The following is a 14,227-nucleotide window of genomic DNA, read 5'->3' on the forward strand; positions in this document are numbered from 1 at the left end:
CATACCTCACCCCCCAGCCCCACCTCAAGATTACAAGACTTATCCATTTGTTGATTTATAGTCACCTCACTTTCCAGAACGTAAATTTCATGAGGGCAGGGTCTTTTGTCTTTTTAGTTCTGTTTTAACTCCACCTAGAATAATGCCTAGCACAGACACATAAAATACTTGTTAAATAACTGGGGAGGAGTTGGGGGACAGACAGCATATGCATCATCCATACGCTTACAACTTCTCTGAATTGCTCATAATCCCCTAAAATCCTCCAAATGTCCACTCCACTCCTCTCAACATACTGAAATCCAACCATACTATAAATAAAGCCTCCCCATCACCCGAGCCCACAAGTCTTATCTCCTCTTCTGAACTGCAATAGTCTGTACTACCTGTGTCATTAGGGATGCTTTTTTTTTTTTTTAACTGCTTTAGACTGAGTTACCTTTGCTCCCTAAACTAACTACAAGTTTCTATAAGCTCCAGTTATTCAGTACATATCTTTGGGGAAGAAAGTATTTCAAGTATGTGCAACTTCAAAAAACTTAAGTGTTCTTCACAGTACCAAAGTTTATAATTTTAACAATCTGTGCTTGGAATATTTAGAGACATGAGATATTTCCATTTTAAAGTGATGATACTTTAACTGATCCATGGTAACTAAAAGTCATCTAGATAAATGCTCTAACCTAGCTGATCCTCTTGGGGACTATTTAGGACTTTATAAAGATTACCAGAGCCTGTTAAATGACCTTAAAGCTCTATGCTCTTTATAGTTCATTACTGGTTTTGTTATAAACTTTCTTCTCCTTCACCATCCAGCTACCAGCTATAAAACTTCTTGCTTCTATAGATCCTTTCTCTTTCTAATTTTCTCCTTCTAATCTGCTGTGAACAAGGCAGTTAACAGGTTAGAATTAGGCCTAAACTAAGGGGGAAGGGGCATCAAGTGAGGCTCTGACACAGAGAGAAGAGCAAAGAAGAGAGGAGACCCGCCTCCTTTAAACAGGAGAGCAATAAGTACCAATGAATTAAATAAGTCACAAATTTAGTAGTTCCTCTGCAGGAAATATTCAAGATAACCGTCAGCCACGCTCCGTGGTGTGGCACTTACAGATAACATATACCTGCATGTGTCACAGAGCATTTTCCTTTCTATTATCTCATTTGCTCTTGACATGACCTTGTGAGATTAAGTAGTGCTGGTATCATTTGCTATTATGCTACCCATTTCTAAAACTATGGAAACAGAGCCTCAGAAAGGTGACATGATTTGTCCAAAGTCACACTCCTGGTAAATATCCGGATGTGCTGTATCTTTCAATCCTTCCATTAAGCCCATTTGTATGCTGTTCTTTTAGGTGAAAAGAACTTCCGGTAAGGCTCTTCGGCAGCAAAGAGAGCAGGACTACACGTTCTGGTTTTATACTCTATATTTTAAAGAACATTTGCAGTGTCTGTCATTTCTCGCACTGAGTTAATAAATTCTTCTATGTTTCGCCTTTCTATGTAATTTAACAGATTATAATCTTTCTATAGTTTGCATTAAAATAATCTGGAACATCAACACTAAAAACCTTCCTTCTCTACCTAAAAAGTTTGGCCAATCCTACCCAAGGAACGTTAATCTTCCTTTAGAAGCTACTCTGACATGTAATACATAGGTTGAGTTACAAAGCTGAGAATCTAAAATAAATTCAAATTCAAAATGCCTTTACATATGTACATTTTTGGCCTGTGGCAAAATTACATATTAACTGTGTTCTCACAACAGTATTCTTTCCCTTTATTATGTTTGGGTGAGTCTCTGTTCACCAAAGGATGAATATTTATTGAGGGCCTACTACATGTGGGACCATCCAGTACTGGTCAAGTACTTGCTGATGGAATGTCTGTCTCCCCCACAAGACCAACAGGCACCACAAGCAGAGCTACTTTCTGCTCATCAATCTGGAGTGGCTGGCACATGGTAGGAGTTTAATAAAATCAGTCAAATGAGAGAGGAGGAGAGAGACAGAAAGAAGGGGCCACTCCATACTCAAAGGCATCAGTGCTTTTTATTACCCAGAACACGCCTTATGGTTCACAAGAGAACTGCTGAATTTTGAAAGGCACCACATGCAATGCACAGCTGTAGGCATAGCAGCTGTCATGCAAAGCTGGGGGCGCGCAACTATGAAGAGTTTAGCCCTTTGTTTCTCTCTACTTGTCTCATAACCAAAATTAAGTTTAGGGCCACTGCCAATCTACCTGTCAGCTGTGTGTCTTCAACATCTGGCTTTCAGAACCAGTAAGTTAACATCACTCCTGAATGAAATTTATGTTCATTCACTTCTCGACATCACTGCATGAAAATATTTTATTTACATGTCTGAGATCACAAATAAGACCTAAACACATCTCAGTTAATTCAAAAAGTTCTTCATTTTTGGTCTTTAGAAGTAAATTAGCTTTCACAAAATGTTTTATTTAAAAACAAACAGATTTGACTCATTATTTAAACTCTCCAAACTTTAGATCATGAAGGGCAAACAGGCCTCTTTACCAGTAAGGTGTTCAAAACAGACTAAACTCCAAGTGAGCTTCATGTAAGTCTATTATTTAAAACCTCGGAATCAGTGGTTATATACCATCCAGAATGGTTATAATAGTAGAATAATAAGAAATATTAGTCATTTAGTTCAATATAAATACTCAACAACCTGAGCGGCTATGAAAATGCAGATGTAAAAGTTCATATATCACTAACAAAACAAAGTTCCCATTTTCAGTTTTTTTCTCCACCCCCAACTGAACAAACAGAAAAATAAACAAGAAAAATTAAAAAAGAAAAGGAAAGAAGAAATGAAATATGTTGTAAACATGCACACTAAAGTATGCTGAACAGAAAAGCCTTAAAATGAAGTTACTCATAAAATATATGAGCTATGCTTAATGGCAGAGTAAAGATCTCCATTCCATCTCCAATCCCTGCAAATCACAACCTACCTGGAAAGGCCGGTGATATTTGTTATAAACATAATGAACACTAAATAAAGGAACAAGTTTAACTATGTGAAGAGTTTGCAAACAATTAAGCATCAAGCTTACCAGCAACAAAATCCCAATACCCAGTTAAAACAGTTGAAAAAATAACCTGAGAATTTTCTAGATCCTGATCATTGGATTCAGTATCAAAGTATTTAAAGACCTAAAGCAGCGATTAAGTCACACTCAGTAAATAAAGGCCTACAGACTTTTGCTTGGATAAGTTATATTTCCATTATGCTGTGAAATGCAAAGAGCAGGTAACTGAAAAATCAGAACAGACTTCTTGACTACAATTTTTAATATTTTAAAGTTTTCCAAAGTCAAATTTACATTATGACTTCTTGAGTAAAGGGCTGACTTACTAGTTCAGATGACCATGAAAACTGAGTTCTTTAAGATCTAAAGCAAGCTAAATATTTAAATATATATTTTCATTTACACAAATAGTAAACTATCATACTGTGCTTTTGCACTTAAGCTGGATTCTATGAAAGTCTCACAAATTCACATTAATTCTTGATTTAAAAATGCCAACAATGCAACACTATGCCAGATGGAAATATGCTATTCCAACCAAACTATTTTCTAAACAGAAATTACACTCTTCCTTTTCTAAGTAGGACTCCACTTTACCTTTAGTTTGAAAATGTCATGAAATAAAACAATTCCAGTTGAGTCAAAATTGACAAAAAAGCATACTGTTTTCAACTTCCATTTTGTCAGACGGCATATTATTTTCCGGAAGATTTATTGGTTTAAAACCTTTACCCACAACGAAAAAGTGTATTCTAGGGTTTGTTTGTCTGCGCAGCTCCGGCGCCCGGTGTGGCGTGGGGGTTCGCTGCTGGACCTGCAGCACCCTCTCGGAAAGGTTAATTTTTCACCTAAGGAAATCCGACGACGGCTTTTCGCGTTTAACTGGCACTGCTGAGAGCGCCGGCCGCGCCGCGAGGGTGACGCGCCTTCCCGGTCCTGCGGGCCGACTCGAGAGGCCACGGAATCGGTCTGCGGGACTGGAAATGTCACTCTTGGAATACATTTTGTGACGCCTCTGCTGACGAATACGAAATGCTAAAAATACACTTTGCATACATGACTTTGAGAAGGACCTGACATTTCCCCACTCGCAAGTTCGAGGTCTTTAACATTTTCTCGGGGAGAAATGACAACCCAGAGCCGCCGCCCCCGGCGCTCGCGGTCGCTTACTTTTCCGCCGCCCAGTCTCTAAGTAACAAGTTAGAACAGCCCGAGAGAGCAGCGGCCCGCGGCGGCGACTCCGGGCGGCGGGTGGGCGCCGCGGCAGTGATTCAGCAGTGGGGCCGGCGCCGGGACGGCGGGGCCCGGGACTGGACCTGGGGCCGGGTCGGAGCGGGGCGGGCGGCCGAGCAGGAAAAGGTCACCGAGCCGCCGCGCCGCCGCCGCCCGAGCCCCGCGACCCCGGCCCGGCTGAGGCAGGGGCGGCCAGAGCGCGGCGAGGCGCCGAGCGGCGGCGGGCTCCTACCTTTCTTGCTTTTCGGGGAGTTCCGCTTGCTCCGGGCGCTGGCTCGCTCTTCCTCAATCGCAGCTGCTATCTCGGGGTTGTCTTCCCCATTGTACCAGACCAGGAGCTCCTCGCCCGGCGCGATTGGCTGCGGGGAGAGAAGAGACAAGCGCCGGGCCAATCAGAGCGGCGGTTGTTGGCGAGGGGCGGGGCGCGGGCGCCGGGCCAGAGGGCGGGAGCCACCGCGCGATCGCAAACAGCTGTCGGCGGCGCCTGCACACACTTCCTCGCCGGCCGCGAGCCAGCCCGACAGGAAGGGCTCCTTAACCCTTTGGGGCCGCGCTGCCGCCGCCCGGCCGCGCCGCCGGGGAAGGAACCCTCTGCTGGAAGGAGGACCTCACGTCCCCGGCGGCGGCGGCCACAACCGGTAGCTCTCCAGCGAACGGCCGCCGCGGGGTCCAAAGTCCAGGCGCCCCGCTTTCATCCAGGGTCCCCGCAGCCGGGCGTGCGTTCAGGCAGAGGACCGTGGAGTGGTCACATGCTATCTGATCTTACCTCTTAAGGCCTTGTGACTACCCACGCTGAAGAAAAAATAAAGCATGCAACAATTTTCCCCATGAAATCGAGGGTGATGCAAAATTTAAAGCATAATTAAAAAGAACCAAGCGGCATGGAAAGCGGTGCTGAATGATAATTACCAGCACACATTTCAGATTTCAAGAGCAAGTTAAGCATGATTACAAGGAGAACTATAGGCCACTCCACATTCATAAATGCACTGCTATTTATATCACATAAAAATGCTGAAATCCTGAGGCAATGCAGAGGATGTTTCAATGTATTACCTACGCGTGGCCACCAAACTAATCGGGACCATGAGAGTTCACTGCTTTGCCCTGTGTACCAGGCATCAAGATTTTAACGTTTTAATTTAGAAGGAAACGCTGAAAAAAGCTCACATGTAGTATGCTCCTAAAACAACTTAACAGGCAGGTATGACATGCTGACATGCACCATCACAAATTACACCTAGAAAAGAAGACCCTGAAGAAAAAAAAGTAGACTGAGTGGAAAGATTAGACCCCTCTATGGAATCTGGGCAAATGGCCTATTGGTAGCTCTCAATTCTATGTTCAAAAAGTTCCAAGTATATCAATACAGATAAAATTCTATGTAAAATCAATTTAAATGACTGAATAAATAAAGAAGCAAATAAATATTAAGAAGGAAAGCTCTTCTTTAAAATAGAACATAAATTAATCAATTAAAAATAAATGGTGAGGGCAGGCCACTGTGGTTCAGCAGGCAGAGTTCTCGCCTGCCATGCTGGAGATCTGGGTTCGATTCCCAGTGCCTACCCAAGGTAAGTGAGTAAGTAAAGTAAGTAAGTAAAATAAGTAAGTAAATAAATAAATAAGTGGTGAAATTAGCAAATCACCATTTGGCAATAGTAATAATTCAGACAAGAATCATCAATGGAAGCTAAAACTAGTAGGTGAATGTTTGAGGAATAACAATATTTGAATAGTCTCAAGTGTCTCCCCACAAATATTCATTACAAAGGGGAAAAATAGCTTCTTTAAAATAAGACAAATCAACATCAAATGCCTCCTGAGACAATGCAGAGAAGAACACTACACCAAAATGCATAAAATAAACTTAATCATAATGAAACATGAGACAAGCCCAAAATTGTGGGACACTTACGCAGTGGACCGTACTCTTCAAAACCACAAACGTACTGTCCAAACTAAGGAGACTGAAGAGACATGACAACGGAATTCAACCAAATTTTCTTTTCCAGTGAAGGACACGATTGGAACATTAGATGAACTATGATTAAGGTGTATAGATTAATAATGTCGAATCAGTGTTAGCTCCTGATTTTGGTAATTGCCCCGTGGCTATGTTTTTTTGGGGAGAAATTCCAGCTATGATGTCAGCTTAGAAACAAGGTGTTTCCTCATTTTAATACAACTTCTAGTCTAAAGCCCTTGAAATAAATATTACTTTGCTTCTTCTCTCCAGAACACTATTTATATAGTTCAACTTTTAAAATATTTTAAATTCCTTAAAATAAAAGAACTAGCCCTGTTTCCTTTCCTCCCCCAAGGATAGCTAAAACCTGCCATTTTTTCATCTTTAAACCAACGTATTTCCCTTTTGAATTAGATAAACATAAACCAAAAAAACTATATTTAATATATAAGATTTTAATGAATTTCAAGGCATTACAGATGCCTTCTGGCACTCTGATGAACAAATTTGTTTACGCTGAAAGAACATATACATTTTTTACTAGATTACTACAGATGATGTAAGTTCCAAATGTGCAATTTCTCTATTTTTTGTTATGCCATATACTTCTAAAATGGTAGTATAAAGTGATAATTAAAGGATCATGGTTCTCAAAAATATGTAAAGTTTTAAATGAAACCAAAATAAAAAAAGAGTATAGAGAGAAAAGGAAAAATTTATTCCTAATATATTCCTAGCCCAAACAGCACAAGCAGAGCACTAAATGGAAGATGTTCACTGGGCATTTTCAAGATAACTTCAAGCATTAAAACCTAAGTTTCCATGTTTATTCCACTGTAATCCTCTGTTGAGTGCTAACTGTACTAGCAATTTGGTGAAGTTAAATATCAGCACAAACTCTTTACTTAGGAGGGCACTTGTTTCCTAAGTTACTCTTTGGTTTGTTATAAAACATGCAATATAAAAGCATACCAGGGGCGGGCCGCGGTGGCTCAGCGGGCAAAGTGCTTGCCTGCTATGCCGGAGGACCTCGGTTCGATTCCCGGCCCCACCCCATGTAACAAAAACGGAGAAACAGAATACAATAAAACAAGAAAATGTTTAAAAATGTTTCCTTTTCTTCCTTCCTTCCTTCCTTCTATCCTTCCTTCCTTCTCTCTGTCTTTAAAAAAAAAAAAAAAAAAAAAAAAAAAAAAAAAAAAAAAAAAAAAAAGCATACCAGGATCTGTTTCTACCTCAAATCTAATATAAAATTTCTAAATGCCTAATGGGATGGCAAAGAGCTAGATCACAACAACCTTATTTGTTTAATGTTGAGCAACTTTCAAAATTGCTAGCATCTGAGATAATAGTTATTTTATACAGCTATATATTTTCCCACTTTACATTATAACAGCTAAACAAACAATAGACCTTTATGAAGAGGAAAACAGTATGTTTTTATATATCAATTTTGTTTGCTTCTGTGCTGTACTGGTATTTCTTCTATATGCCTTAGCACTTTCAAGAGTCTTTGAATCAAAATTCAGAGGAAAAGAAAAACTATGTCCATAAACACAGGAAATATAAATCTTCATTAAAAGAAAACCAACATCAAAAGACCAAGCATCCATAAATATATATCTTGTTTTGATGTTTTAAAAAAAATTAAAAACAGGATGGGCCACGGTGGCTCAACAGGCAGAGTTCTTGCCTGCCACGTAGGAGACCTGGGTTCAATTCCCAGTGACTGCCCATGCAAAAAATATAAAAATAAAAAAATAAAAATAACAACAACAAAATAAAAACTTTAAAGTCTTCCAACTTTTCCTGTGGGTTCTGACAGGATTTATAAAACCAAGCACATTTTCTTCTTTAAAAGTCAATATATACAAAACTTTAAATTTTACAAGTAGTTAGAAGCAAGGGTTCTAATATATATTCCCTGACACTAGGTCAAAATGAGAAATACTCCACAATCATTAGAACACACAAAGCTATGTCTGTACACACAAAGTACGTACCCACCTACAACCTACTTCCCACACAGCAGCCAGCATGATCTTTTAGAAGTCATAAATTGGACCTCTGCCTAAACTCTCAAATGGGTTAAATGAACTTGAAATCAAAACTTATACTTCTCTCTATGGGTCACAGGCCCCATCTGCCTCCTCTCCTTGCTCCAGTCCCACTGGCCTTTTTTCCTATCCCTTTGAAAACAAAAACAACAACAAAACAAGCTATCCAGCTTATTCTCACCTGAGGGCCTTTGCTCCCGCTATGCCCTCTTCCTGGACTGATTTTTGTGTGGTCAGATCTTTCTCCTCCAAGGGGTGGGGCTCGAATGTCTTAGCTCAGAAAGGCGTTCCCTGACCGAAGGCAGCTAAGGCAGCCTTCCCCTACCTCTTCATTCTCTATTAGGTTTTACTGTCTTCAAAGCACTTATTATCTGAAATGATTTTGTTTACTTATTTATTTGTTTATTACCTGCCTCCCCCATAAAAGGGAAGCTCCACGAGACCAGAGACCATTTCTGCCCTATTCACTACTATGGAGAGTACCCAGTACATAGCAGATATTGAATCAATACTTGTTGGGCTAATAAATAGATGAATGAATGGAGACCAAGGTTAACAGTTAACCATCAGGAATTTAAAACACTTTTTACTCATATTATTGACAAAATCAATATTGAGATTTCCCAATATCTGGGTGATTGTTGAGAAAGCAAACCAGAGTCCAGAGAATATCATATGTAATTTATTTACAAAGCCCAACCTACAGAGAAAACTTAATCTTGAAGAATATAGTTAGATAATCGTTAGTGAGGAACGAGAAAGGCCTTGTGCATACCTGAGCAAACATCAGTGGTTAGGATGGGGCAGGTCTACGAAGACCAGACTTGTGCTATATAGGTGGTTAGCATTCTGACTGCTAACACTGGACTAGGAATTGTTCAGAGACCCTTACTCTGGTTTACTTGTTTCATCTTTATAACTGTATAAGTTAGTACTTCTATTACTTCCATTTATATGGATGAGAAAACTAAGACTAAGTAACCTCTCATGGTTAGACATCTAGAAGCCAAGATCTGCTTGTAAGGCCATCTACCTGCAAAGTTCCCACTCCTAGCCACGACACCATACTGTCTCTCCAAAAATTACAGCTATCAAGAGTCTTTCCACACACAGTGAGTACAGGATTGCCTCCCAAGAGGACATGGCTCCTGAGAGTAAGGGAAGCAACATGGCCCTGCTTGTCACAGAAATGCAGCAATACTCAATGCTTCTCTAATGTGAACTTCCCTGACGGTACTCAGTTACCTATGACCTTACCACAAACCCTAAAAAAAATGACTTACCTTGTCTTTTTATCTCAACAATGTCTCCAGATAAAAATTAGCCAGAAAGAAAAAACACATTCTGTTTAATTTCTATTCTGAATAAAGTTTGTGGAAAAGAAAAGCTAATCCAAGGCGAGATTTATACTAAAGAACAAGAATGCTTTTCAGTTAACATAGAACCACCAAAGCTATGGCGAATGTCTCACAGTTGGATAAATCTGCCCATCGGAGAGCTCCTAATGCATCTGTATCCTAGGAAGCGGGAAGCAGCTGCCACATGCTTAACTCATCGGTATCTTAAAAGATATAGTATGTAATTACTTACCACAATCCTCATGCTTTAGTTCACTAACACACACGAAGCAGTGGCAACCATATATTTAAAACACAGAACCTTGAGTATGGACACCTGAGTTGAACCATTCTCATATAATTCAAGGTCTGCAAAGTCGAGGCTGTCAGTCACAACTATATAAGGACAGCATTTAGAAAAGTGCGTGCAAAGTAGAAATAACAGCAGACTAATTCTAGCACTTTTACCTTTAAAGTTTTATAGTAAATGGCCCTGTTGATTTCCAGTGGAAATAAATTTTGCTCCTCTCCTGAGCAAGCCCAATTCACATATCGCAGCCAGTTCCCCTTCTGTGGATCAGTGGCATCAATGCACATCCATCCCAAATTGGGGTAATATACCTTGAAGGAGAAGCAAAACCTTTTGTTAAAATATATTATCATTAAAATGTTTCTGTTTACAACTTTTAACACTTAATTCTTTTTTATTATATGCATTCAATAAAGCATTTCACAGAAATAAAATAAACAAGCATCAGAGAGAAGAAAAAAACAAGATGGAAACCAAAGTCCAAAACTAGCAAAATTCTCATTATTTTTCCATTTGAGTTTGTTTTTTTCCCTAAAGTTAAAAAACTATAGTTATTGTGCTTGATCAACTTCAAACACCTCTATGTATCAAAGATAAATAAAACTATAAATCATTCCATTCTACATATGCAATCAGTAATTCTTAACATCATCACATAGATGCATGATCATCATTTCTTAGTACATTTGCATCGATTTAGGAAAAGAACTAGCAAAACAACAGAAAAAGATATAGAATGTTAATATAGAGAAAAAAATAAAAATAATAATAATAGTAAAAAAAAAAACAAACAAACAGACAGACAAAAAAAATAAAAAAATAAAACTGTATTCCCTAAAGCATAACTTAAAGAGGAAAATATGATATACAACAATGACCCACAGCACCCAAACTCCATGAGGTTTCTGGGTTGTTATGCAAATCAAGTTCTGGGGCCCAGTTATGCTGGGCTGTGTGGTTCAGTAGGTTCCTAAACAGCAGGGTTTATGGGAACCTTTAGTGAGGTAACATGTATTGTGAGCTTCCAGGTGGGTGGTAGAATATGAAACTTCTGAAAACTCAGTTGACCCTTAAACCTTTCTCTACCCAGGGCACCTCTCAAGACACAGTTTGGGAACTATCAGAGCCCTTCATAGCAATGTGCTTTACTTATTCTAAAGAGAGATTATCCATGTCATATTGGGCTCCTTTTCAAACAATGTCACACTTGCTCTCAACTCTTACATACATACATATACAGCTACAGATACGTATCTGTATATATATATATACATGCTCTTCCCCCTTTAAAACAAAAAGCAGCCTCCAAACAGTATGTTAAGAAGAGTGCAATTATAGTGCAAAATTGAAATTTAGCACGCAAAAATAAAATGAGCTGGTTTAGTTAAAATGTTTAAAAAGATAGTTTTGCCATGTTTACAAGCAAAGAAGGAAAATGGGGTAGATGGCCCTTTAACATTGTCAGTCCACAGAAGTCATTTTTTACTAACTTACACAGGAATTTTCTTTCCCCTTCCCCCTAATCATTCGATGTAAGCTATCGCTGGATTTGAGGATAAAATGCCTTACTTTCACTAATAAGCAGACCTGGAGTCCCATTCATTCTCCACCCTGCACTAAAGAGATCAATGAGAATGCACAGGCAGCAGAGAGATGGGTGCCAGGGAAAACCCCATAAAGTTAGAAGAAGCAGCTGGAGAAGCATCAAAAACCCACCGACAGCCACAGGGTAATAAGGTAGGCTAAGCCAAGATTTCCTGATTCTCCAGATCAATATGGACCTTTACAAAGAGCAGGTGTTTCAGGTGGTTGAATTCTTTATTTATGCATGGCTCACTGTTTTTCAAAAGGGACTGGGGAACTTTCTAAGTGATACTTATTATGCAATAAGAAAAATTTTCGTTTTATAGAAAAAGATGGACCCTTCCATTAAAAAAAAAAAAAAAGGGCAAACAATTCACAGAAAAACACACAATGGACAAAATTCTATGTAAAAAAATTAAACTTTAATAATAAAAAATAATTTCAAATTAATACAATGCTCAAGCTGACACAGATTTTTGTTTTTTACAGAAAAACAAATACACGGTCAAAAGGGTATGGGAAAACAGATATTCTCCCAAACACTGCTGATCAGAGAACAAACTGGTATAATTTGGGGGGTGGAATTAAGCAGTACCTAATGAAAAACTTTAACATGTACAGATGTTTTCACCACATATTACTCTTGCAGGAATTGATTCTAATGAGATAATTGGGCAACTGCACCAAGACGTGTATACAAAGACGTTCACACAATGTGGTTTACTGTGGATTGTTTCTAATTCATTGCTACATGAAGACAATAGGGAATTAGCTCAGTAAATTATAGTCCATCCATATAGTGGAATATTAAACAAACATTAAAAAGTACTACTGGGACTTCCGGAGAACATGGCGGCTTAGTAAGACGCACGGATCTTAATTTCTCCTCCAGAACAGCTACTAGGGGAGTAGAAACGATACAGAACAGCTCCCAAAGCCACGACAGAGATAAAAAAGACAGGGTACCCCATCCTGGAACGGCTGGCTGGCTGAGAGAACGCGCTCTGGTGAGATTGCCGAGGGGCGCGGGCTTCACCGGGCGGGGCAGCAAGCGGCCGGAGTCACTCCCTTCCCCCTCCCCGGGCCGGCTGGGAGAATTGGACAGGCGGTCCCCTCAAACCGCGGCCGCTGGTGCCCACACCACGCGCGGCCCCCCGAACCAACTGAGAGAATTGGATTAGAAATCCCCAGACCGCGGAGAACGGTGACGGGTGGGGGAGGCCCCTTCCAAACCCGTGACTCCCCGGGAACGTGCACTCTCCCGGGCGGGCCGCTGCGCCTGGCGTCCTCCCACCAAGCTTGGCGCCCCGGGCGGACTAGGAAATTCGGACGGGCGTTTTCCCGGGCTGCGGCGGCCAGCGACCCTCCCCGCGTTCGGACCCCGGGCCGGCTGGCACTCTTCCAAGCTGCTTCGGCTAGAGTACCTCCCAGACGGCGAGAGTTTTCCAAAGTTAAAGGACCCACAGCACCTTTTACTGGTGGGACCCGCAGACAAACGTGTGCCACGAGTGCCACCTACTGGGCACGATAAGAAAAACAGAACCCAGAGATTTCACAGAAAAATCTTACAACCTTGTTGGGTCCGACACCCAGGGAGATCTGACTAAATGCCCAGACGCCAGCAGCAGAAGATAACTGTCCACGCTCAGAAGCTTGAGAATATGGCCCAGTCAAAGGAACAAACCAATAGTTCAAATGAGATACAAGAGCTGAGACAACTAATGTTGAATATACGAACAGAAATGGAAAACCTCTTCAAAAATGAAATCGATAAATTGAGGGAGGACATGAAGAGGACATGGGCTGAACATAAAGAAGAAATAGAGAAACTGAAAAAACAAATCACAGAACTTATGGAAGTGAAGGATAAAGTAGAAAAGATGGAAAAAACAATGGATACCTACAATGATAGATTTAAAGAGACAGAAGATAGAATTAGTGATTTGGAGGATGGAACATCTGAATTCCAAAAAGAAACAGAAACTATAGGGAAAAGAATAGAAAAATTTGAACAGGGTATCAGGGAACTCAAGGACAATATGAACCGCACAAATATACGTGTTGTGGGTGTCCCAGAAGGAGAAGAGAAGGGAAAAGGAGGAGAAAAACTAATGGAAGAAATTATCACTGAAAATTTCCCAACTCTTATGAAAGACCTAAAATTATAGATCCAAGAAGTGCGGTGCACCCCAAAGAGATTAGACCCAAATAGGCATTCTCCAAGACACTTACTAGTTAGAATGTCAGAGGTCAAAGAGAAAGAGAGGATCTTGAAAGCAGCAAGAGAAAAACAATCCATCACATACAAGAGAAACCCAATAAGACTATGTGTAGATTTCTCAGCAGAAACCATGGAAGCTAGAAGACAGTGGGATGATATATTTAAATTACTAAAAGAGAAAAACTGCCAACCAAGACTCCTATATCCAGCAAAATTATCCTTCAAAAATGAGGGAGAAATTAAAACATTCTCAGACAAAAAGTCACTGAGAGAATTTGTGACCAAGAGACAGCTCTGCAAGAAATACTAAAGGGAGCACTAGAGTCAGATACAAAAAGACAGAAGAGAGAGGTATGGAGAAGAGTGTAGAAAGAAGGAAAATCAGATATGATATATATAATACAAAAGGCAAAATGGTAGAGGAAAATATTATCCAAACAGTAATAACACTAAATG

The 14,227-nt window shown here is 40.1% G+C and overlaps 1 protein-coding gene across 8 annotated transcripts in view; it reads right to left on the minus strand.

The window, feature by feature from the left end:
• Nucleotides 1–14,227, minus strand: part of PRDM2 (PR/SET domain 2) — a 113,812-nt gene that overhangs the window by 37,564 nt on the left and 62,021 nt on the right. For 5 of the 8 annotated variants that reach the window (XM_077151234.1, XM_077151235.1, XM_077151233.1 and 2 more), the window contains 2 exons: nucleotides 10,125–10,277; nucleotides 4,526–4,652 (listed from right to left, as the gene is read on the minus strand). In XM_077151234.1, the coding sequence (XP_077007349.1) occupies nucleotides 4,526–4,652; nucleotides 10,125–10,277 (280 nt within the window). Of the gene's footprint in view, nucleotides 1–3,657; nucleotides 4,301–4,525; nucleotides 4,653–10,124; nucleotides 10,278–14,227 lie in introns of those variants that run through there. The other 3 variants (XM_077151238.1, XM_077151236.1, XM_077151237.1) reach the window with 3 other exon arrangements.

This window comes from Tamandua tetradactyla, chromosome 2 (genome assembly GCF_023851605.1).
Source record: "Tamandua tetradactyla isolate mTamTet1 chromosome 2, mTamTet1.pri, whole genome shotgun sequence".
Lineage (NCBI taxonomy): Eukaryota > Metazoa > Chordata > Mammalia > Pilosa > Myrmecophagidae > Tamandua > Tamandua tetradactyla.